Consider the following 25,339-nt stretch of genomic DNA (forward strand, 5'->3'; position numbering starts at 1 on the left):
AAACCTTCAGAAAACAAATTTCCAAATAAAAACAAGCATAAAATCACAAGGGGCAGTAGTCATTTTCTGGAATTCCAAAGAAAGAAAAAAAACACTTCTCCAGGCTCACAATAATTTTCCTACACCCATTAAGTGCATTTCTCCTTCAAGAAGATTTCTCTTAATAATGGTATGCCACAAATGATCATTAGGCAGGAAAAACGGGTCAGGGCAAGGATAACAAAGATGAAAAGAAAACTGCTGGGAGTTCACCTCTGCTGTTTATTTTGATGCACACTTAAGATTCAAGTCCGACTATTCTATTCTAATTGTATTCAAAGATTTAGTTCAAGAACACAAACAAAACTAACAAGGGCCATCAGCCAGAATAAAGCTTTCCTCACAATCATAGAGTAAGCTTTTGTGTGTTCTTTTATATGATAATATCAACTCCTCTGTGTTGACTTTTTAATTTAAAAAAAAAAAAGGAGAAAGTGAAGTTTTTTTTAAGACTAATGGCCTATTTCTGCAAGGGCAGCTTTTTTAGCATGCTCACACGTTTTCTAGCTTCTTTTGGCTCTGCTTTCCTTATCAAGTATTTTAAAGCTTTTACACCTAATCTAGGTTAGCATGCTCTGGTTAGCAGCTTGTATCTATTGAAAGGAAAGGCAATAATCCATCTAGGTTTAGGGCATTTCCATAGAACTGATGCAGAGCTGTGTCAATTTTAATGTCATGCTATGCAGAGTGCATGCAGCTCTCTCCACTTTAGAGGATTAAAAGTGACCTCTCTTACCAAAATCAATAAGGGCATCTTGCTGTGACTAATAGGTTGTAGAAATTCAAAAGAGACAGTTTGTAACACTGAGTTCATTCTCCCTGTGTCTCCCACCACCCAGCCCCGGACTGGCTGGCAGAGCTGCACTTTGACATGAACATTCGCATGGTGAACTGATGTCTGTTTGCTTCCCAAGGACCAGATGGAGCCACACACGGTTTACCCACATTTCAGGGAAGAAAGAAAGTTGGTATTTTTTTGATAAGAGTGAATATGGCAATTTCTGTAGAGAAGCATGTGACAGAACAAATAGAGTAAATTAAAATGTATATTTTTTTTCTCCCAAGTGTGGTTTTTAAAAGGCCCTACTTTTACCTATTATCAGGAGATAACCAAGTACACAAATACTTCATATCACTTCACCACCATGGGTGGTTTTTTTTTTATAGTCTCTGGGCAAAGACTTTTCTCCCTTCGATCTTTTAGCCTATTATAACTATGCAAAATTTAAATTCCATTATCCATTACATTCAATGGAGCTGCCCCAGAGATATGTGGAGCTATACATCCAACTCCAGCATTCATTAACTGCCATGGCATGTGCTCGGTTGTTCTGGCTTCTTTCTTTCTCCACTGTTCCTTTTGTTACTCTGAAGTACTTCAAATTTAACAAAGTTTAGGGGCTTTTAAAAATACAGTAACTTTGTACAGTACTAGAAACAAGCCATGCTACAGAGCACACACAACTGATGTAAAGCAAGTTTTCAGTTTTTCAGTTTCATATTTTGTAAGACTAAAGAATACCAGTAACTCAGATGAGGATCTCCTACCTGAAGGTGAAAATACCCTTCCTCTCCTGGTTATCTCTAATTTCTAATTTATTTTGGTTGAGGTATAAATTAAAAATCCTTACAGTTCATAGCTTGTGGACATTTTCTCCACATAACAATCACCATCATTGTCTTTATGCCAAAGAAACAAGACTTGCCTTGGGGGAACAAGGGAGAAAAGGGGCTGAAGTAGTGGGAGGAACCCAACTGTAAAGGTTTAGGAGTCCCTATGGAGGTTTATAAATAGGCGACTGCCATGTGCAAAATGTGAAAGAAACTCAGTCAGCATAAGAGCTGTTGCTGTTTTGAAAACTAACTACACCCATTTAGGCAGTAGACAGAGTTATAAACAAACAATAAATCAAGAAATTATTAACATTCAAATTTTGGCATGATAATAAAATGTGTAGGGGAATAATCAGCAAATAATAGGAAAGATCTGCAAGTGAACCAACCAATTAATGATAAATAGGACTTGGCACAGAATAACTTCACCAATGTGGATCTCATTAGATGGCCATGGAACCTGTTCCTGCAGCAGCCCTCTCCAAGTGAGGGAAAGGTGAGGTAACCGACATGTCAGCCTACTCACCCCCTTGCAGCTCTCGGCCTTTGGGATTGTAACCACCTGGGCCAAAATGACAACCTTATGCTGCCGTAAAGGCCATGCCATGGTTCTCTAGGTTTTAAGTGATAGGATTCCTTGTCTCAGTTTTTGGACCTTTGCTCTGCAATTTCATCACAACAAAGGTGACTGAAAACACACAGGTTTGTTCACTCTGGAGAGTGAGAATCCCTTGCTCCTCTGTTCACCTTGCTTTATTAACAACACCTCTCAAAGAGGAGAATGCCCCCGAGCAAGCAGTATCACTTAAACAGATAAATAGTTCACACACCAGGCAGGAGGAATGGAGAGGGGGAAGAGACCCTGCCTTATTAGACTGGAAACAGACACACCATATTAATACAAAGAATCAGCATATGGTTCTAATAGGCTTTCTTAAAATGATTTATCAGCTGTGATTAAGCCCTCAACCAGCACGTCTATCTTCATAAATAAAGTAAAAGTGCACCTTGCTCTGAAATATATCAGCAGTATCTGATTACCTACCCAACTATATAGGCTTCAGTCCACTCTGGGGAGCAAAGAGCTCATGTTTTATAGCAGAGTGTATGCTCTAAAGAGATTGCCAAGATTTAGGGACTTTACTTAAGAGATAGCCTTATAAAAATGCCACTACAGGGAGGCTTTATCTCTTCATCATGTGCCATCCAGTCCATGCTGCTGAAATCTCAACTGGCAACAAGAAAGCTGTGCCACTGAAAACATTCATAGGAAGACCAAAGCAAAATGCTCAACTATGCCATGGGGTTGTGATAAACGTCACAATGCAATCAGGCAGGCCTCCTTTTTTGGGGGTAGCCGAAATATACAAAACATAACAAAACCCCAAACATTACAAAAGGATGACTCAGCTTCTCTGGGACAGAGACAATACAAAGCAGAAGGAAAGTGGACTGTCCTGACTGAGCTCTGCAAGATGACTCATCAGCTGGAATTCTGAAGAACATGGAAGGATTATGCTTAGGGAGGGTTAGCTCAATAAGAAACGTATGCCTTCAAGAACTGACTTTCTGCATGACTTAGGCACTTACTGCTGAAAAAAAAAATCAGGTCTTCTCTCAGAGTATGAGGAGCTAAACCCATAAATCCATTCAAACACAATTCCATCGCTACAGAAGATAAGACAGACCTACCTGCCAGCAGAGGATATGAGATTGTACTGTCAGTAATGAGCCTAGGTTAAAGCCTATTCTTCTGAATATTTCTTCAAGGTCACAATATGAACTCTGTTGTCTTGCTAGGTTTTCTGCACCATTTGGCAGAAAGATTCCCTTTTGTAACACAGTTCAGCGTGGCAATTGTCTGGACATAGATACATGCTCAAAACAGGACTCATGAAGTCAGGGGACTAAAGTGTCAACTGCAGAACTGCCATATAAAATACAACATGCCACCACATGTCTACCATTAGAGTTCTGCAAGTTAAGAAAAGCAGTTAAAATTTAGCAAGCCTGCCCATCTGGAGAGAGGAGGAGAGCATTCTTCCTGTCTTTAGCAACACTGAACAACAGCTGATAAATCTTTAACACACATGGTTTGCGGGATGCCCTATGTGGAGACCGAGGAGATATGGAATCAATCCGAAGCTCTGCCACAGACTTCCTGTGCAATTTTCAGCACGTCACTTGAGCCCAAATCCTTTATGGTAGCTCACCAATTCACTTCTGCTTTATTTCAGTGAGAGCAAGGCACCAAAATGCCTTTGAAGGTGTCTATCAATCTTTTGAGGCCACATTGCTGAACTTAACTGACAGGAACCAAGAGACAGAAAGACGCTTGCTTCGTAGAATGGTGGAGAGCACCCAGCTCCCCTGCAATTCTCATTCCATGTGTGAGATTCCTTCAAGAGCTTGGTGTCTCACTACAAAGAAGTTTTGGAAAATAATGTTCTGTGGAATCTGTTTTTCTGTAGAAAATAAGAGACAAAGCATTTACCTTCTCCATAGGAAGGCTGCAGAAGCTAATTAAGAAAGGAAAAGGGGGTTTATAAAGCAATGGTGAGCCCATAAAGCAGATCAATAGCCTGATGCATTTACTGTATATAAAACCTCAGAATAACCCACTGGAAAAACTCTGATACAGAGTTATAATGTATTCTTACATTATTTCAACACATAACACATAAGAAGTGCTATGCTCCGAAGATGCCCACATCTTAGCAGATATAGATGTTATATCCCTGGCAGTGTTTAAGGCCAGGCTGGATGGAGTTTTGGGTGACATGGTTTAGTGTGAGGTGTTCCTTCCCATGGCAGGGGGGATGGAACTTGATGATCTCAAGGTCCTTTCCAACTCTTAACTATTCCATTATTTAGAGTATAGGCACTATAATGAAATCTTTGGATGTGGGGTGATAACTTGGGTTTTGATCTCAAGTTTTGAGCTGTCACCTTGGCAACAGCTTCACTGATTGACAAAGTAGCAACTTGAAGTTATTACTATACCTACAACCACGGTACCCTGGTCCCTAAGCACTGTATTAACATAAATCATTCCTAGTCTTATTTTGTATATGTTACAATATACCATGTAAGATACTCCATCTTGGTGGAAGAATAAGAAGTCAGAGGGACTTTCGACTTGAAAAAAATATGGACTTCCTTACATCATAGTTAGACAAATGCAGGGAGAATGTATATGTGTATTTATGATTGCATAATTAAAAAAAAAAAAAAAAAAACAACAACCAAGCATTTAAAGATAGGTCTTTGCTTTCTTCTGCTGTACAGACTGTCAGTTGAGCTACAAGTGCACAAGGAACAGGCTTACAAATTTGTTCATCTATATTACTTCACTAGTGAAATTCAGCTGTTTCAGAGCACTTGCTTCTGAAACATCTACCACCACACCATTCTTCTCAATGACCCCACTAGGGTTTCAGAGTATTGACAAGGGAAAACTGATTGCTGCAGAGGCAGGGTGCATACTCAGAAGTCATACTGTTCTACACCAGCACACTGCAGCATTGACAGCACCTCCCACAGGACCATGCTTAAAAGGAAATCAATCTACAAGTGTCCTGTCCTGCACTACTACAAAACTGGACACAAAATGTACACATTCTTGAAGCATGGCCCTGTGATGCACATTAATCATGTGAGGGGGGAAAGAGTCAGATGAGTGCACTCCTTGGCAAGGGAGCTGGTTTTCATAAATGGCCGGTGTTGAATTTTATATCCACCAGCCACCACCACCGCCAAAATAAACCCTCCATCCTTGTTCTTCTCTTTCATCAACAGATGAAAGAGATAGCCTATTACCATTACAATACAAGCCTCTAAAATCCAAACATTTGTGCGATGCACTTTACCAACATACAGATATCTTTCTCTTCATATATGGGTACCATATTGCTCTTTCCTGTTCAAGAGTCCCATTTACTGCACTGCTACTGCACTGTCAATGATTAAATGTAAGCATGAAGCTTCTGCTTTAATGGAATGATGGACAGGATTAAAACAAGGTATGAAGTGTTTTCTGATATCCAGCCAACACAACTCTTGCAATGTCTTCTATTGGGAAAGTCAAAAGATTTCAAAATGGCACCTTCTGCAAAAGAGCAGCATGTCCCCCAGGGCCTGCCTCTCCCCCCAGTGACATGACTGAACAGTATCAGCCCCTTTTTTGGTTAGTTAATATAAATTAAGCTAAAAAAAAAAAAAAAAAAGCAGCAAACCCTACTAAGTTTGTGCAACAGAAAAAATGCTTATTGGGCATTCTTATTCCATCAGATTTAGGGGAACTGATTTGGTATTCACTTTTTATCTCCTTGTTGCAATGTAAGAGGTTTCCTTTTTAAAAAACACTTAAACAAAAGTCATCATGTATTTTTTCTGCAAACTTATCAGAAGGCAAAAGAGAAAACCTGTGGGACAGGTTTAAATTTTATGTATGAACACAAGGCGCAGAAATGACATTAAATTTTTCACTAAACTACACTCCTCAAGAGACAGATTCTATCACTTCCAGCTTGCCCCGACTTAGATCATCTTACCCATACTCATAGGCTACAGCACAGAGCTATGACATTCAGAAGATATTTGCAAGAATTCTCTCCTGGTAGTCAGAGAGCCACTGAATTCAGCACAAATTTATACCTTTCACGTAGACATCAGACTGTAGCATCCTCCCTTGTTTAACACAATTAGACTGGATATTCAGGCTTTTGATCATTGTGTAGACTGAACTTATTCAACCACCAAATACTCTATATTTGTTTCTCTTCTATTTTTTTACTGGACTGCTTCAACTCACAGATCATTTCTAGCAGTGAGGTGCCTGCAGTGGGATAGTATATTTAGAACAGGAATATTAAGCCACGCAAGAGGAATTGCTGGCCATGAACTTCCTGAACTGACATTGAACAACCCACAAAAAGCATTGAGAATAGCCATTTCCCTGACCCATTTGCACAGTTCACAAGTAATCTTGCAGCATTGAACACTGGCTAGAAGATTTCAAAGTTGCAGGATAAGCCGTAGAAAGTGATGTATCCAAATTCTAGCACAAGCAGAATCTGATGAGAAAACGCCCCACATTTAAAATACGTAACTATTTCAGAGTAGTTAGTACTGAGCTTATTTCCAGTCTTCTCATTTCATGTAGGGAGGTCAGGCTAGATGCATTTTAAGGAAGCAGGTTCAATTACTTATTCATAAACAGATCCTGACCCTTCCCATCTTTGACATTATCCTCTCAGCCTCAATGCTCAAAACAAGATGCAACAGCAGGGCCTATCCAGTAGCAGCAAAGGTCATGTGTTTGCATTTATAACTCACTACAAATGCTTTGGATACTTAATGCTCCCAGCAGTGTAAACCTAAAACCTGCAACTACTAGGCTAAAATGGACATCTGATCTGGCAGCACTTGTTGATTTGGGCTGCAGATTTTGTCTAAGGCCAAGCTGTCAATTGCTGCCTGCCTCAAGTTCATAAAAGCTTTACTATTTACAAATTTCCAAGTAGAAATATAATAGAGGTATGCTTTTACCTGTGCTAATTTTGGTGGTGATTTTAGCAGATAGGATGCTTATGTCAGGAAGAGTGCCATCAAGAGGATATAAAAAGCCTCTTTCTCATATGCTTATCAGTATGCTTGTTGCTGATCTATAGCATCCTTTGCATTTAAGGAGTAGGCCTTTCTCAAGCTGATGAGAAAGCTGCAAATATGCAGCTAATATTTGATGGTAGAGGCAACAGAGGAGCAAAAAAAACTGACAATCTCACTTCCATTTATATATTTACTTTTCTCATTTCAATTTAGATCCTGGAAGTCACCAGCATTATTACTACTTGCATCCACTCAGTCCACAATCAGAGGCTAACCAACATATACTTTAAGAGATGGTCTTTGACACATGAGTTTACAATCATAGGACATACCAAGCATGGAAGGCAGAAAGAGTACTCCGACTTTACACATGAGCAAATATGGCATAAAGTTGTTAAGTGATTTGTTCCCAGATAAGCAGCTGGGATGTTCATGCAAGTGCTTTCCTCTCAATACTACCTTTACAAGAAAAGGTACACACAGTGCTCCTGAAACTGTGCACTCAGTGCTTCACAGTTAATTTGGAATATCACCAGTTCACATAACCAGCTTAATCACAGCAAGTTCTCATGGATTATCCATGAGCTCCTGCTCAGAAAAAAAGGAGAACAAAAGAAAGAAATAATGCAGCCAATTAAACTTTATCCTTTGAGTTTTCAAATGATGACTCAAGGAGGAAAAAAAATAGAATGAGTGTTTTCCTGTTAGATTTCAGTGTCAAGCTGTGTGCTAAGCCGCAGCAATATACTAAAATAAACAAAAGTATTTCTTTCAGAGTCCAGAGAAATTAACACAACCAAAAATATTTTTGGATGACTTTTCTGAGCCATGAGTAAGATTTCCATGCAGCTAGTCTTAGTCTGCAAGGCTTGGTAGGTCCAGTAGGTCCATTAGGCTAAAGCTAAATTGCACTCATATTCTAGGGACAGGCTGTTAGAAGCATTTTGTTAGCAATAGCTGCAGCTTGAGGAGTCCCTTTCTGTCATGGCCTTTGTCTTTTGCATTTGCATAAGGCCCTACTGGGGCCTGCTTCAGATGCCTATCTGACAGTCAGTGGGTAACGTAAGAAAGAACATACAGCAGATTAATTGGAAACACAGAGCAAATGTTACAGGTTAGTCAGCTAGTTGGACTTTCACCCCCCCCCCTTTTTTCCCACCCCCTTTTTTAAAAAAAATAAAAAAAAATTATTTCCCTCCCTGCCATCACTCATTTGCTCTCTGTAGATCACCAGTGGCAGCTGCAGGGGCTGATAGGAGAAGAACAGAATAAGACTTCCAGAGGCTGGCAAACAACTGGAATTATCAGGAAACTCGATGCTTTTGTCTAGGTTTTAATCAGATTATGCAGCGACCACTTGTAAACTGAAATGGACTCTGCAACATCAAGAACTGCAATCATAGAATCATAGAATATGTTAGGGTTGGAAAGGACCTTAGGATCATCTAGTTCCAACCCCCCTGCCATGGGCAGGGACACCTCACACTAAACCATACCACCCAAGGCTTCATCCAACCTGGCCTTGAACACTGCCAGGGATGGAGCATTCACCACCTCCCTGGGCAACCCATTCCAGTACCTCCCACCCTTACAGTAAATAATTTCTTCCTTATATCCAGTCTAAACTGCTGCTGTTCAAGTTTTAACCCATTACCCCTTGTCCTATCACTACAGTGCTGCACAGAAGTCTACATCAGTAGATTTCTCCTCACCTCCCACTTGTGCAAAATAAACACCATGCAGAAAGAACTGCTTAGGAATCCTCTAGTTTGTGAAGAAGTAGCAGTGTACAGAAATGTTCCCCTTGACTCTGCCTAAGACTCCCCACTGCAGCACATAAGACACAAGTTTTAACAAGTTAAATCCAAAATTAGACATACTTATCCCATTACACGGCTGTTTTCTAACATTCGTCCTACACACAAAGCTGTGAGGGCAATCAGGACTATTTTCCCAATCCTTGACCAAAACTTGGACTATCATATTCGGACATTCCTGTTCTTTGTTCAGCATACCATGCTGCTGTTTCTCCCCTCTTCTCCTCTACCTTTCCCAGTCTCTTTCCTTAAGAGCCACAAATAAAACATCCCTGGACTCCATTCCTTAAGAAGCCAAAGCCAAACCATTCCTAGACTCCCTTCCCACCTTCTTTTTACAAGCCTTGCATCACATTCTGCACCTCAGCAACCAGCTTCACCTCTTTTTCTGTTTTCCAAAAAGCCTTCTTTACCTTTACTTTGCAGGTCTCAAGATCTCTAAATGCTGCTACCTCCAGATTTCATAAGCCCAGCAGCACATATGCCTCACATGCATGAATTTTGAATTGGATAGCAATCACCAACAGGCAAACCAAATGACAATACAGGAGCCATGAGAAGAAGGACCTACAGAGGAAGCCCTTGCAATTGGAAGCACAGACACCCTGAAAGGCAAAATTATGCTGAAGTAAGCTAAGAAAAAGTCCCTTCTGGCTTCAGCACCACAGCTGCTTTGTAGCAGCCTTTTCCTACTTCTAGTCTGTGGTCCCGGTTAATGTTCAAATTAGACAAATAGAGATTACCGTGAGAACTAAGCCAAATAACACACTGTTCAATAACTGAGGAACTCCTATGGCAGGGGACACATTACACAGGAATTTCCAAGAGCCACAGAAATGGGAGAGGGGAAAACAGAAACACAAAGGGAACGTTGTGAAGGGGAGGCATTGGGCAGGTTACTAGAGGGCTGCAGGGAGCAATATGCTGATGTAGGAAGTTGCACATTACTCGTGTTTTAGTCCTCAAAAGCAACCAGAACTTTGGATCTTATTTGAAAAGTTAAAATTTCGTGCATTAGCTCTTGCTGGCCTCCATAGTGCATTAAGCTGTTTTACAATTCCCTGAAAATTTTAACAGCTCTTTAAGATCCCTCAAAATACCTTAACAACCTATGGGCACAAGAGTACACTTAACCCCATACAAATATATCATTCAACCAAAATTTACAAATACTGAAACTAAAAGAATACCAATTGTAAATGGGATACATTATCTACTAGGTATTACAAGTTCAAGTTTCTCCCTTCAACATAAATACTTTATGAGAAATACAGAAACAGTAATGATGACAAATAAATCCAGGGCCCCATCATGTTGCAGAGGAAAGAGCAAAACTTTCTTTTCCTTTTTTTTTTCTGAAGTAAATGCTCCTTCATAATCCACATTTCTCTGTAATGCATTTGAGCAAGTCTGCAGTCCTCACTTCAAAGATGATATAATTTTCCCAAGCCTCTCCCTCAAGAGGTGTGTGGTTTGTGTTACAGTTTACTTAAAAGCAAAGACTTGGAATCAAACCCTGGCGAACACAGTTACAAACTTCTGGAAATGTAATGCTGGGGTTTTGCTGGTTTGGGGGTTTTATATTTGTCAACTGTTTCAACAGTTTAAAGTATGTCACATCGTATAGTGCCACCTAGTTTCTAACCAAAAGGTTACTACCAGGTATCAGAGCTCAATCTGCTTTCACAGACAGTGATCTTGAAACACATCCTTTAATGCTTCACGAAAATAAAAACAGGAGGAAGGGTTCAGTGTGCTCAAACTCACCCTTTTGTTGTTCTCTTCTTCTTGTGCCTTCCTAAACTCGTGCTCTAGGGAGCAATCGATGTCGTTGAAGAGGCCCACTTCCTCACAGTTCTTCAGAAAGCGTGTTGGTGTAGGAGTCTGATCTGAGAATATGACAAGAAATGATCATTGGTATTTAATACTATAAGGAGGAGGAGACAATTAAATTGCCTTCCAGGGAAAGAGCGGTTCTAGCTAACTTCTCCATGCCTTCCCACCCCAACCACACCGTCATGAAAAACAAACCACACAGCACTGAATTTCAACACAATGTACTGCAGACAGCCAGTGTTTGCTAGCAGTGTCCAAAAACACTCAGCACTGTTCATCATTCAACCAGAAAGACAACAGGCCAGATTTTCACAAGGCACATAACACAAGTGCATAACCTTAAAATGTGCAAGTAGCCATTGTAACTGCTTATAAACCTTCAATAATAGGGGCATGCAAAACAATGCACAGCACGTATCACAAAGCGCATTTACATCACAGCACACAGGTAACTGCTGCAGATACATGTTAGTTAACACCTTGAAGTGTTTGAAAACCACCCCAAACATACACATTCTTTGCAAAACCCATGAAGTTAGCCACAGTGAGAAGTCTGCTTCTAACAGAGTTTTTGAAAGAATTAAACATTTAGAAAAACCTATGAAATGTTAAACTTTGACCACAAAGAAGCATCCTTATGTGTTTTATACCTGAAAGTGTAATACACATAAGCCAAGAGATTTGGAGTCAAAATATTTTTAATGCATGACTTCATTCCTAGGAACTCTTTTGCCTTCTCAGAAATAATGCGGGGAAGGACAGGATTCTCTAATGCCACAGGCAGCAGGGACTCAAGAAAGCACAAGGTTTCCCCCACCTCTACAAAAACCTGTCGAATAGATGATCTACATTGCCCTGTGGACTGTATTTTCAGTGATGACCTTGGTCCTTCTTCAGCAAGTAAAAGGTCAAGACCAAACTTGGGAACTCCTGAAAAGTCAGCTCTGAGGCACCTCCATTCATTCTTAGGCAAGTTCTTAACTATTCCACCTCACCTTTCCCATCTCCCCCTCAAAATTATGGTACAGAACCATATTAGCAGAAGTAGGGGAAAGTCCATATAAGCCTATCAGCTTTACACATGTTTAAAAAAAGATAATAGAAAACTCTTCTCTTACCTGGTGGTTCCTTTTTCCCAAGCCCCCATTCCAGCTCAAGCTGCTTTGTGCCTAATTTTATGGAAAGATTGGATTCACTCTCTTCAAAAATAATTTTTTGCATAATCATTGACAACCACCCTACTATTTTAAATTCATTCTTTACAGAATGAAAACTCTGTCCTACTAATCCCAGTAGCCCATATTGGACCAATTCTGACCTCACAAAAAAGAAAAATCTTTCCACTTCATTGAGTTTGAGAAGAAAAAAAATGGTTTCTTGCACCTAAGCTGGGCCAAGTTCTAACGTTTCTCCCGTGATCAGCATAGAAACACACAGAAACCCCAAAACAAAAGGCAGCACAAAAGCAGTGCATACAAACAAATGCAGTTTTCACTTGGAAACTAAGAAGGAACATCAGCCTCCTCCCATTATAAAACCAGCTGAAGCCAATTTCCACCTGTGTCAGGTGTGGCCCTACAGGTTTGAGCTTCTCAAGTAATCAATGGGCAGACACACCCATTTGCATTTATATTTCTGATGGAACATACTGGTGTAATATAAAAAGCAAGTCCTTAAAGTTAAAATTCTGCTTTATTTCTTTTGGCTTGAGCGTCCTACTTGTGAGCTTAAGGGAAACAAAACTCAAGTGTTTGGGAATGCACACATATTTATCTATTAGTTTTCACAGCTAACTACTGTGTTACCAGAGTCAGAAACATAAGACTTTCCAAGAATCTTGAGAGAACTTAGCACAAGGAGCTGAATCAACGAGGTGCTGACATTGATGGGAGCTGAAGACACTCAGCACTTTACAGGTTCATATGCTAAACAAAGTAGTGCCAAACTAATCTCAAGGGTAATCTCATTGAACTCAGTAGATTTACACCAGGGTTCTGTTTGGCCTTTGGACTGGAGTTTATGCTGGAAATGCAGTGCACTAAAAAGCAGGAGAAATATATTTGATTTCCAAAAAGGATTAAATATTACTTTAGTGAACAACACAACTCTTTTGTAGGAAAACTAAGACAATCATTGCCAAGTCTCCCTGAACATAAAGGGTTTGTTAGTATTTGAATGTGAGGCAAATACAGGAAACGTTTTCTTTTTAGAAGTGGTATACCCATATCAAATAAGCAAGGTACCAATTTCATCACCAAAATGAGAAACCACATTTTCATAAAAAAGTTGATGGCACCACTTTCACTGAAATCAAAAAATTCTAGTTTTTTCCAGAGCTGAAAATCTGGGGACAGAGCAGAAGAGAATACACTAACATAGATAAGGTTTCGTTGTTTTCCATCAAGGTACACAGCTGATAGAGAAATCAAGCACTACTACAACAGCTATATTAGCTCAGAAGCATCTTAATGGGTAACAAGGTGGTGCTCAGGCATACATAGCTGAAGTTCCAGATCTGTTCAGCATCTATTTCATGAATGTTAGACAGACAAAGAAAAAATTATCTCAGTGAAGTAACAGTGAAAACAAGCAACCCAGAGCACAAATGTGACTTCAAATGCACAAAGGCCTCATCAGCTTTTCTCTATACATAGTGAAAGTGTATCTTTTGCACTAAAAGCAGTTTGAGATAATCAAATGTGCTGCCTACAGGTGATCTTTCCAATCCACTACTTTATTATCTAAAAGCATCAACAGTCATAGATTATTGACACCTTTTACACCACCTACATATTGACATGGTGATCTTAAATTACTACCTCAGTCTCTCCAAATGGTGGCTGTAGTTTCTATGATCCAGAATGCAGTGACAGGAATTCACAAGAAGATTTTGTTAAAAGAGGCAGCCCGCCTTTCCTCCCAGTCAGGAAGGGAACACCACCAAGCACCTGGCCTAAACTCCATTCACAGACCTGCCGGAAGCCAGCTCAGCCAGATGCAAAACAAGAGCTGCCTTTCTACTTTAAAATACTTCATCCTTCAACATCCAAAGAAACCACCTTCAACAATCACAAAACTTTTGTGTTGTATGAGAGCAGAACTGATAAAGATCCAGACCTTCAAATATTGAGACTTTACATATCACAGTAATTATACTGCACATACACTACACTTGCTGATTTCAGGACTTTAGGGCTACCAAGTCCAGTGGGCTTTCTTTGCTCCTCAGGAAACCAACTATTTTGCCTCTGCAAAACACTAATTCTCCTTCAGAAGGTGAGCAAAGGGATAGCAGAATATATTACTCTCAACATCACAATAACCCTTTAACCTAGATTAGGCAAGCCTTTGTGTTTTAACTGGGAACAGTATCACAAAGGAGACCCTAGCATAAACTGCATATTCAGGTCTCCCAGAATTAATAAAATATTCCTAATTCTCAGCACTTAAAAATGCATTAATAGTTCCAGCAGCTTGTGCCTGACCTCACTGTTCCCTGTTGGTACAAACAAACCTTTTGTTGCTATCACCAGCGCCCACAACTATTGCAGGCTCACTGAGAACAGGGCTCTGATTTGTTGTACTTCAGCAACTGAATATGCCAGACCCAACTGGACCAAAACTCAGACAGATCTAGCACCGTACTCAGCATTCCTACTGAGGACACACATTACTGTAAGCTGTCCTGCAGGCACACTGTTACCCATAGAATCCAGTACTTTTAATGTCACAAGCTGCATTTTGGACTGGGCAGCTTGTGATAAAGGTCTGTCTGGGTTAACCCTAGGTAACTGGTTGTTATACTGACCAGCCATTCCAACCCAGTCCCCTACTTCAACATGTAAAAATCTTTCCATCCCCAACTGCTACTAGGCTTTGAGGTGTCTACCTTTAGCCAACTGTCACTTCCCAAGTGAAACTGTGTCATCTGACAATTACTTAGGAGGTCGACATGTATCTCGCCTTTAGCACCAGGTCAAACACAACCTGTCAAGCTTCAGACTACACAATATATATTCTTTTCAGACTATTAGTTAGGTGAATAATTTGCCTGTCTAATGACACAGTCATGTCAAGAAAGGCTGCAAGAAACATTGAGTTTAAATAAACATCAATAATGTAAATCGATAACATAAAAGCCCCAGAGCAAGATCAAACGATCTTACCTGTGCAGATCACAAGTTAACCTACTGTATCTTATAAGAGAGGATTTCAGAAGCACTCAGCAATCAGATTTTGACCAGAACCTGATATATTGAGTGTATTTGGGCTGCTGACTGTTTTGAGAACCTGTCCTCAGTGTCTGAAGTGATGTCTGATCTTCTAGACCCATTGAAAAATATATGCTGTAATGGGGAATTTGAAGTCTTCAGTAAAGTAAAAGTATTCTGTTATATACTCATTATGCTTGGTATTGCATGGGGGTTTCATTGCAATTTCGTGGGGGGAGAGGGGGAGGGATGTAATTACAGACATAATAGCCTCAGAAAGGACAATTAATCTCAATATATTGCTTTGAAAACAACAGCTCAGGAAATGCAACATTAGCTTGCTATATAGAGAGTTTATTTGAATCATCCAGAATGCATTTTGTAAAACTAGCCTGGATCCTAGAAGTTAATCCCTCAAAGCACAAATGAAAACTTGATGCATGATACCAGTTAAAACTCCCTAGAGAATCAAAGGACAGTTATGTGAAACAAGCTTTGATTTAAATAAAGAAAAATAGAATTCCAATTCAGCAAAAGATACCCAACAGCACAGCTCCACGGTGTGTAACTTGATTCTTCATCTTTCAAAAGAAAAGTTTAGTCTGATGTGCAGTAATAACAGGCATTTGGCTTGTTCAGCTGTGGTCTCTGTTGAAGTTCTATACTTACTCATGTTGTTATACTTTCATACAATGAAAACAAAGTCAGACTAATAGGGCTAGCACTGAAATTTGTAGGGCTGCCCATCAAGCAGTCACAAGGAAAAAAGAATGCCCTGAGAATTTCTTTATTAATTTGACAGGTTACTACCCAAGTGCACCGAGAAGCTCAACATCACAACACCTCAAGCAGATGATGGAAGAGGAGATGAATAAGAGGTGCACCTAGCTGTATCGGGTGGAACTGCCCTCACCCATGGACTCACAAATGAGCTTAAAGATGCAATGTTTAAAGTGCTGATTGGACTTCTTCTGGGGCTACACATACTGAGTCCTACACAACCATAATATCTTCTGGTGACTCAGAACCTGACCAGTTGCATTTTAGAAACAAACAAGAAATCAAACAAAATTATTTGTCCTTATATCCAATCATTTTGCATTCCACAAAATTCATACCTAGATAAACCTCCCTGAGTAAACCACAAGAAGGAAATATTTAGCAAACTGAGGATTATGTATGTTACCACACTGACACAAGCATTACCTGTGAAAAGTAATAAATTTGCACTACTTTTGGCACATACACTTTTCCATGTAGAGAAGAATGTTTCTATCTCCACAGTCTGCTTTACCACCAAAAATCTAGAATGGTTTGCATTTCAGTAAATACTATAATGAAAAAACAAGGTTTCTGTATAGATAATTCTGCATCTGCTATCAGCACTTTTGGAAGGACTTCCCCTGATCCAACAGTGGTATGGTATCACCCCTTCCCAAATTTGATACCACAGGAATTCCAATACCCCCAGCTCCCAGAGTTCAGGTCCATGTGGCTTTTAGTACTTACCTGGAAGGAACAATCTGGCCCACAGGGATTAACACATTATTTCAGTGTTAAAACAAAAAAGCTTTGACACACAATGTATTACAGAGTTTCAAAGCACTGCAATCTTCAGTTAGTACAACAGCAAAAAGATGACATTTATGTCATCAACCTAGCTACAAAGTTTCCTGCAATGATGACTAGCATGCAAAACTTACAGAAGATATTTTGTGTTATCTGAAACAGCTCTTTTTTGGCTAGGAAAGATGGAAATGGAAACCATCAGTGACTCTCTATCCATACCTATATCAAGACCTTCTAACAGGCAAAAAAGAAAAAAAAATACATATACAAAAAAATGAACAAATAACATTAATTCAAAAAAAGATAAAAAAAAAGAGAGGAAAAAAAGTAATGTCAAATTATCCAATAAAAAAATCACTTGAATTTTAACGAAATGCCTTTGGCAGACTTCACTTCCCTTTATAGAGAGAACAGAAAGCTATTTAGTGAATGTAGGTACCTGGAATATCTGAATTAGTTCTAGAATCACCAGATGTAATAAAATTTATTCTTCTTCAGCCAGCATGAAAAAATGGAAAAAAAAAATAGTAGAGCTAATTGATAACAAGTCAACTCTTGGGTAGACATATCTGATAAAGCAGCATAACACTAATAGTTTCAATTGGGTTACAGAATCATGTTTATTAAATATTAATACCACCTACCTAACATATAACTTTACATATAATATAACTTTGCCTCTCACTTACAAACTGGTATTTCAGACTTCAGCACAGCTTTCACACAAGAAACAAGTTCCTACTTCCAAAGTAGTATTTTGCTTAGTTGCTAAGACATTGGTACAAGACCAACAGACCCTCAGTTCTAGCACCTACCTCCAATAATAGTCTATAGAATATATGCTTGTGTGTGTGTGTGTGTGTGTGTGTGTGTGTTAAATATTATTGGTATTATTCTCACTCCAGACTGGAAGCAGAGTAGATAATTCTAATGGTCACCTGAATGCATACAGCCCATAATTACTAATAATGACTGGATAAAATACAACACATTTAAAGATAGTATGCAACATACTGGAGAAAAGGAGAAAGTCTGGCTGCTAGGCAGCTTAACAAAAAGAGGGTTAAAAAACCCCACACTAACACCTGGTTTGTTACAGGGCAATTGCTGCTGCAATTCTTTGAACCTACTGATGACAGAAAAAAAAATAAAAAGAAAATAAAGGCAAATAAGCAAAAATGCAAAAAACAAGAAGGAAGACATGAAGACAAATGTCTAAGAGAAAAGTCTGTCTCTTTTCCCCATATATCATTAATTTTTCATTATGAAATCCAAGAATAAAACATCTTAAACTTTAAGGTATTTAGATTTCCCCAGGGTTTTGGTGGGTAATGAAACAACTATTTTTCAATGTCTCCCTGCAGAGAGCAGATGATCTATGATGCTTCCAAACTAAGGATTGCAAAATGCCCAACAAATCCAGGAAACAAACACAGGAAGAAAAATCAATGCATGGCGATACCAGGTTGCCAGGCCATCACAGTCAGACGTACTTGCAGCTTTTCACTGTCTTATTACTACAAAGGATTGCCATGCACAAAGCACAAAGAATACATTCGTCACAAGCAATCTTGGAGCCTTTCTGGCCACAGAATTCTGCATTTCTTTATACTTAGTTAGTTAACTCTGGGTCTAGGGACTCCAGTAATGGTCATAGTGGCAGAAGCCAGTCAAAGCCTTTTGCCTGGGAAAGCAACCCGTTGGAATGAGCAGGACAGCTAAATCATAGAAGTTGTCAAACATAAACAGAGCTACTCTACCCAGGGGACTCCTGATGACAGAATATACTCCTTAGAAACTGCCCCGAGCAAAAGCTGTAACAAAAGCCAGCACTTTCACAGAGTGAATGTGCCCACAGCATAGATGTCCTCAAGCAGTTTCACTGCCAGAGGACATGGTCAAGCGCAAGAGCAGCATTTTCTCACTCGTGCTTGCAGACACAAGATTCTGTGGGCATAGCCGGCACACAGGCACTTTACAATCCCTACTCTTCAATGTGCTTTCAATGTGCTGTGTACTGTTCTTTTCTAAACTTAGTCTACTAAGGCATTTATAAGTGTAAGAGAGAAATAAATTCTATCTGGGACAAGGTCTGGTTGATTTCTCAGTGGTCCTTAAAGTCCCAACTAAAAGAAAAAAAAAAAAACCAAACCAAACAAATGAAAAAACAAACAAAAAAACCCCAACAAATAAAATATGTGCAAGCCATTGATACACAATTATCATTTCAACTAAAATGAAAGGTTTTTATCCATAAAAGAGTCAGTCTGCTGTAGACCCTTTAGTCATCATGTATTTGCACTTAAAATGGCACAATTTACCTTGAAGAAGCCCATTTCAAAAGATAAATATCAAACACTGGTTAACATATGTACATTTGCATCATAGATTTTTTCTACAATTACTTTGAAACCTGAAAAATCCCAATGATATTATTCTTAATAATGCATTACTATAGCCCAAAGAATATACAACAGGAAAAGGAATAGGAGAGGAGAGAAGCGATGAGATTAAAGCTAGTTTGGCTTTCCCCAGCACTTTCTGAATGCCAGCAAGCCATTGATGTGTGGTTACTCAGAAAAGAGCATGAAAAGACTATATAAGAAAAACTTGCGTAAGAAACCGAAGGATGTAATTGCACATAGTACCAAATAACCTCTGTGTATAATGAGGGAAGTGCAGAGAGAGTTAGTTACCTTTAGGGGAAGAGTACTGGATATTACTCACTGGTTAACTTTTCTGGTTATGGCTATTTACAGTGGGCAGGTCTTAAGCCACAATAAAGGTGGCTCATATGATGTGGCCTATTACAGTTGCTGAAGTGAGCCTGTCAGACTTAAGTAGCTAGTCTTGTAGGAACAGTACAAATGCACTTCATTAACACAGTCACTGCTGGGCTCCCAGGTGACATGCACTTAAGTGCCTATATTTCACTGGCATGTTGACACGGGAGTCAGTGATAGAGCTGCCAGCATGGCTGAGGTTCAGCAATGAGAATTCTCTCCCTCTCATGCCAAACCTGTGGGAAGACGTAAGAATGGCAACTGTCTTTTTGTCAGAGATAGGCATTCTAGTTTATTCCATCTCTACTTGTTATTTAATTGGAGCTGAGGCTTTTTAAAACCAATCTTGGAGGTATTTTGCCAGTAGCTTTCCAGTAGGAGTCATGCTTTCAACATCACCTGAATAGTTATCTTGACTCTTGAATTCATGTCTTCTTACCTGATAACATATTATCTGTTTTTATTGAAGGAAACTTCAAAGTCATTTCATGTTTGTGCCTGTGAATCATCAGATGATCCTCTGTTGGAAAACGCTGTCAGGCAAACAGAGAGAGAGAGAGAGGAAGGGAGAAAAAAAAAGGAAAAAAACAAAGAAGAATTTAATTCTCTAATAAACTTTTGGCATTGGACAGAATTTAAAAATGAGAGAGAGAAAGAAATGTATCCAGCTAGAAATGTGTCCAAATGGCACCAGGAACAGAATATTTGAAAATGCAAGTGAGCATGAGCAACAAATCACTGTTCTCTACTTAGAAATTTATTTGCTGCAGTGCTCTATGAGGTTGCAAACTGCAAGGTGTCATGCATTTGCCTGAAAAGGTTGCAGACCAAGCTTGGGATTCTAAGGGTCTCAAACACCCGCTCCAGCTACCACAGCCTCACAAGTCACCACGTGCCTGAGGATCTGCGATAACTGCTGGTGTATATGCTCTTACCCCACGGCAAAAGCAAAGTAATGCAGCATATCTTAAATCACTTTACTGGATTTTTCTGCTTTTGTGTCTTTCTGCAATCTGTAGCTGCGGAACAGCAATAAAAATAATCAAGCCAGCTTTTCCCTACACAACTGTATTCAGGCAAAATTCATCTTTTGGAAACCTCTGACACTTTGACTTGATTCAAAGTGGCAGTGCAACGGTGCTCAGGACATAACAACTATTTATGACCCTTTATGATATTAAATGAAATTCTTTTCCTTTGTCAAGCAGAGAAGGTGAAGAGATGTGCTTTGAAAGAAACTAATCAGTGTGCTAAGTTTGTTTTACAGTCTGATAACAATGAATAGCTTCTTTTGAATAACACAGAGACAAGCTTGAATAAATGTTCAAGCACTTGGGCTCAAGGAGCAGACTGCTTCTGTTAGGTTTCCTTCACCAGGAGGTGCGTACACAGACCTCTGCTCTGTAACATTTTCAGCAAGGTTATTTCAGGAGTAGCAAAAGGTCAAAAATTGTGTCACCAAAGCTTGAGGAAAAAAAAATAAAATAGTAAAAAGCAGCTTTTTAAAGCAACAGGTACACGTGAAGCTGTAGAAAACTGGCAGCAACAGAGTTAAAGTGACTTAATGCTTTCAATACAGTATGTTCTTGGCTCAGTGACTTTGCTTGTGGCTATAGTATAAATAGTTGCAGTATGTTACACCTTCTGAAAATCTCTCTAAGCCCATAGACAAAGCAGCATAAATAATGGGAATGAATACTCTGGAAAAAAAAAAAAGTCCCAAAGACCTTTTCCTCACTGAAATCCTGGTTCATTGCTTACTCATCTGGAAGAAATGCAGCACTAGAAATTAATGTTAAGAACAAAAGGAATATATGAAAGACCTTGCTCAATGAAATTGCGAGGGGGGAAAAGAAACATGTTTTGTTCTTGTGGAAATGGAGTTTTCCTTCACGGATGCCACGCTCTGTCTTCAGGGTGAAATCAGCCAGCTTAAGAGACAGCATGGGGGAACTGAGGAGAAGCTGTTCCTCTAGCCCAGACTCCTCTCTTTTCTGCAAGTCTACTTTCTCCCTTATGCAGAAGGCCAGCTCCCTCAGCCTTCAATACACATCTGCACTGGCTGATAGAGAAGCCAGTCACCAGTCACTTCTGTCAAGTCGTCATTTACAATAAATGGAGGTCATGCCTTGAAATGAGAAATTATTATTTTCACCTACATTTCTTGTCTCTCCAAACTGTCCCAGCATACAACCATTCCTCTTTATTAAACACCTAAATGAACTTGCTTGGATCAGCTTCTCCTCTACCGAGGAAATAAATTAATAGCTGACATGAAAACACCCAAGACCACTGATTTGAGTGGAAGTTTGATTTAAGATTCAAAAAAAAGGTAAATAAAGCTTGACTATAAAACTCAGATACTTTTATTCTATCTCTGTGACAGAATGGTGAAAGTTTAATTCTGCATGTCAAGGTCTGAAGTGACAAATCCTCAATCAAAAGGACAGTCCAAAAGATGCACCCTAATGTAAAGCTTTTCAGCCAGTTGTTAACCAGACCTCAGGCTTCTCCCTTTCCTTATTTCAGCTCTTGGCAAAATCAGGATCTAAACTCCAGTAACAGTCACCCATAATTCCACCAGAAGAACCTAAAGTCTTGTAAAAATGTGAGCCAGCTGAAAACTCCCAACATACATTTAAAGCAGGGAAATATTACCCTCATTATGAGAGGACGGCTCTGGGAAATTGGTAGGCTAAATCACTTGAATCAGATGCATACAGGAAGCCTGTGGCAAAAGCCCAAAAGAAGCCCTTGCCTGAAGATTTTACACACAAACTCGTCACTTATATGAATTAGGGAGAGAAGTGCCACATGTGGAACTTCCTTCATTGCTGCAAGGGGGGAACTTCCTTCACCAATGCAAAATCATTGAAACAACACACAAATCCCAATTCAAAATCTTAGTAGGTAAATCCTTGTCAATTCAGGTTTTTAAGATCATTAAACATCTACTATTACAAGTCAGATCATAGCCTTGGAGACACATGGCAGATCACCAGTCAACAGGAATCCCAAATGTACATGCTGGGGCAGAATTTATCTACAGGCTGCATTGTCTATATGAAATATTTTGTAGGGAGATGTCAGAGAGAAAAAAAATAAAAAAAGGCTAATAAGGAATTGTTTTAAAGTATTTAAACAAACACAAAAAGAAAAAGCAGGAGGGTTACCACATCCAATAAGAAACATAGTGTATTCCACCATACATCTAAGCAGAACAGACAAATGTGCCCTGTCTAGTGTGTCCTCTCTTGCCCTCTTGCTAGGGGCTAAAAGAATTTGCAATACCTGTCTTGAAACATTAGGCCTGGGGATGAGGGGAGGCACAGAGGCAGCTGGAGAAGCACTTCTACCAACTCACTTTTGACTATCGATCTGTTGTATTTGCTTTAAATATTTTGTAATAATATCTTGTGGGGTAAAGGAGGGAACGGGGGGGGGGGGGGGGGGGGGGGGGAGAGAGAAAGGGGGATGACTTGAAAAAAAAACCCCAACACACTCATTATTATTAGACATGTGTTAATATATCAGGAGGCATTATACAAGCCAGAGCTAGTGCTGAGGACTCAATTAATATCACCGCTGACTCCACTCACCTGTGAGCAGCCTGGGGCACTGCAGACAAAAGGCCTCTCCTGCTCCAAGTTCATCTTTGATTCCTCATAAATCTACATGTTAAAAGGGGGAGGGGGAAAGAAAGGGAACCTATGAATATATACGTTCTAAACTTCACGCATACATGCAACATACAATTGTCACAGTTTGTGCTTTGATTTCAAACTCCCCAAACAGACCGAAACAAAGTTTTCATCCTTGGAGTACTAAATTTGCTAATATTCAGCAGGCTCCCTGCAGTCTCAGTTCTTATTACTTCTTCCTGAGCACATATTTACTTTGAAGGAAGGAAAAAAAAAACCCTATTAGGCTTTCACAGCAGAAATCTGCCTCAGAAAAAAACATATGTTCAGTGTTGTTATTAGGTAAGACCGTGTCTACTCAGAAATATCTCAGATTAAGGGTTTTTACCTTTCCTCCTTCAGTTCCTGCTGAACAACATTAAAACCAGACAGCTAGGTTACTTCTGAGAAAGAATCCACTTTTTGAAGTTCTTCATCTATACTGTTTGATATTAATAACATCAGCACATTACATACAAGCTCTCTATACACACAAGATAGCTCTTCATCCCCATCCTTTAAAAGGTCAACCAGAGCCTCAGGAGCTTGAAAAATTAAGTTTTGCCTAAAACTTCAGCTTCCCAATGGCTATTCCAGTCCTGTAACCTTGTGCTAAAGCCTGGTGGAGAACTCCCAGGTCTCAAATGAAACCCAAGGAGGAAACATTCACCCTCTGAATGCATTAACACAGCTGAATTTGTGTCCATATTATGACAGTGTCCCTAACCAGCATCAGCAAAATGATTTCTTAGTAACATTTTAGGATGTAAAATAAATAAGTCACTTCTTTCAGAAATGTTCTGAGCCTGTTGGTACAACTGGCCTTACATGCTAGCACATAGCAACTGGCCTACCTCAGTGCATAACATACAACTTCTGCATTATGCCTCTAAATTCCCTTAAAATTCAGCCTCTCCACAGCCCCCCTTAGTTAAACACCTGAGTTGTGTTTGTGTTATTTTTTCATAAAACAAAGACAAATTCCTTGGTGGGGAAGCAGAACTTGGTTTTAAAACTACAAAAATTAGCAGGACAAGTGCTAAAATTACTTGACCCTGCTGTCATTTTTGTAAAACTACAACTCATTACTTCCTATTATCAGGAATATCCTCACCACACTCATACTTGTTCAAAAAGCTTTAATTTCAGAAGAGTTGCTACAAATGCCTGCAAATAAAATAAAATAAAATAAAATAAGAAAAAAAGGCAGCAGAGCGCAGAGCACCCTTTACCTGGCTCTGCTGATTCCCAGAAGCAGCATCCAGAAATTAAGAATTTCTATTTTTATTTGCCCTTTAGCTTCCACAAGGACACTACTCCCTAAAGGCAATAATTAGCCTCAACTGATTTTCTTGATGTGGACATCTCTACTAACATCTGGCCTGAGACAAGTGATTTATTGCACCAAATACAATCAAATGTCAAGAAAGACCCTAAGTCAGGATTAACCTATCTATCTGCACGAGGCTAGAACTGAAATAACTAAAATTGTACCAATTTATTCCTGTAAGATTATTCATATCCTGTTTTGTTTTAACTTACAGCTATGTTAAACTGAAATAGGATACTCATAATCAGAAATGAAAGACTATGTTCGCATAAAGTCTTATACTAAAATAACTAAAGGTGTTAAATTACTTCTAATTTCAGTTATTTCAGTTCCAGACTGTGCTTAGACAAGCTCTTCAGAGGTGAAGCAATAAAAATGCTCTGAACTATGCTATCCTGTCTGAAAGAAACACAAGCAGTAGAGAGATAACTGACTAAACAAACAAATCCCCGCAAAAACAAAACCAAAACCTCCAGCTAAGTTTGATTTTTAAATCCACCTCTATTTATGGGATGTGACCCTGGAATGTTGTCTTTCCTAAAGACCTTCTCACAGAAAGAAAGGAGGGGAAAAAAGCTATGTGTGGATAATGAAAGGCTTTATCTGATATCTCAATTACTCCTGCAACTGAAGCACTGCCAAAGGTTTCTGTTACCCCTTTTTCCCCTCCTCAGGGGAGAGTGACAACTGCATTTTCAATAGCAAAACAACAGATGAGACGCAGTTAAAGAAAACAAGATAACAACAATTCTGGTCCCAAGTGTCCAAGTGAATTTCAAAACATTACCAGGAATTATTCGAGGTTTGTTTTCTTATTGAGTGTTGCAAGTCTAAGACTTCCCTCCCTGCC

General features: G+C 39.3%; 1 protein-coding gene across 1 annotated transcript in view; it reads right to left on the reverse strand.

Annotated features, from left to right (window-relative positions):
* Positions 1-23,144, reverse strand: part of CREB5 (cAMP responsive element binding protein 5) — a 209,781-nt gene extending 186,637 nt beyond the window's left edge. Inside the window, exons 1-3 of the mRNA XM_031044999.2 lie at positions 23,079-23,144; positions 19,919-20,012; positions 10,848-10,969 (exon numbers count right to left, since the gene is read on the reverse strand). Of these exons, the coding sequence (XP_030900859.1) occupies positions 10,848-10,969; positions 19,919-20,012; positions 23,079-23,132 (270 nt within the window). The 5' untranslated portion in view covers positions 23,133-23,144. The remainder of the gene's footprint in view (positions 1-10,847; positions 10,970-19,918; positions 20,013-23,078) is intronic.
* Between the last annotated feature and the right edge of the window lie 2,195 nt (positions 23,145-25,339).

The sequence above is a fragment of the Melopsittacus undulatus genome, chromosome 1, assembly GCF_012275295.1.
Source record: "Melopsittacus undulatus isolate bMelUnd1 chromosome 1, bMelUnd1.mat.Z, whole genome shotgun sequence".
Classification (NCBI taxonomy): Eukaryota; Metazoa; Chordata; class Aves; order Psittaciformes; family Psittaculidae; genus Melopsittacus; species Melopsittacus undulatus.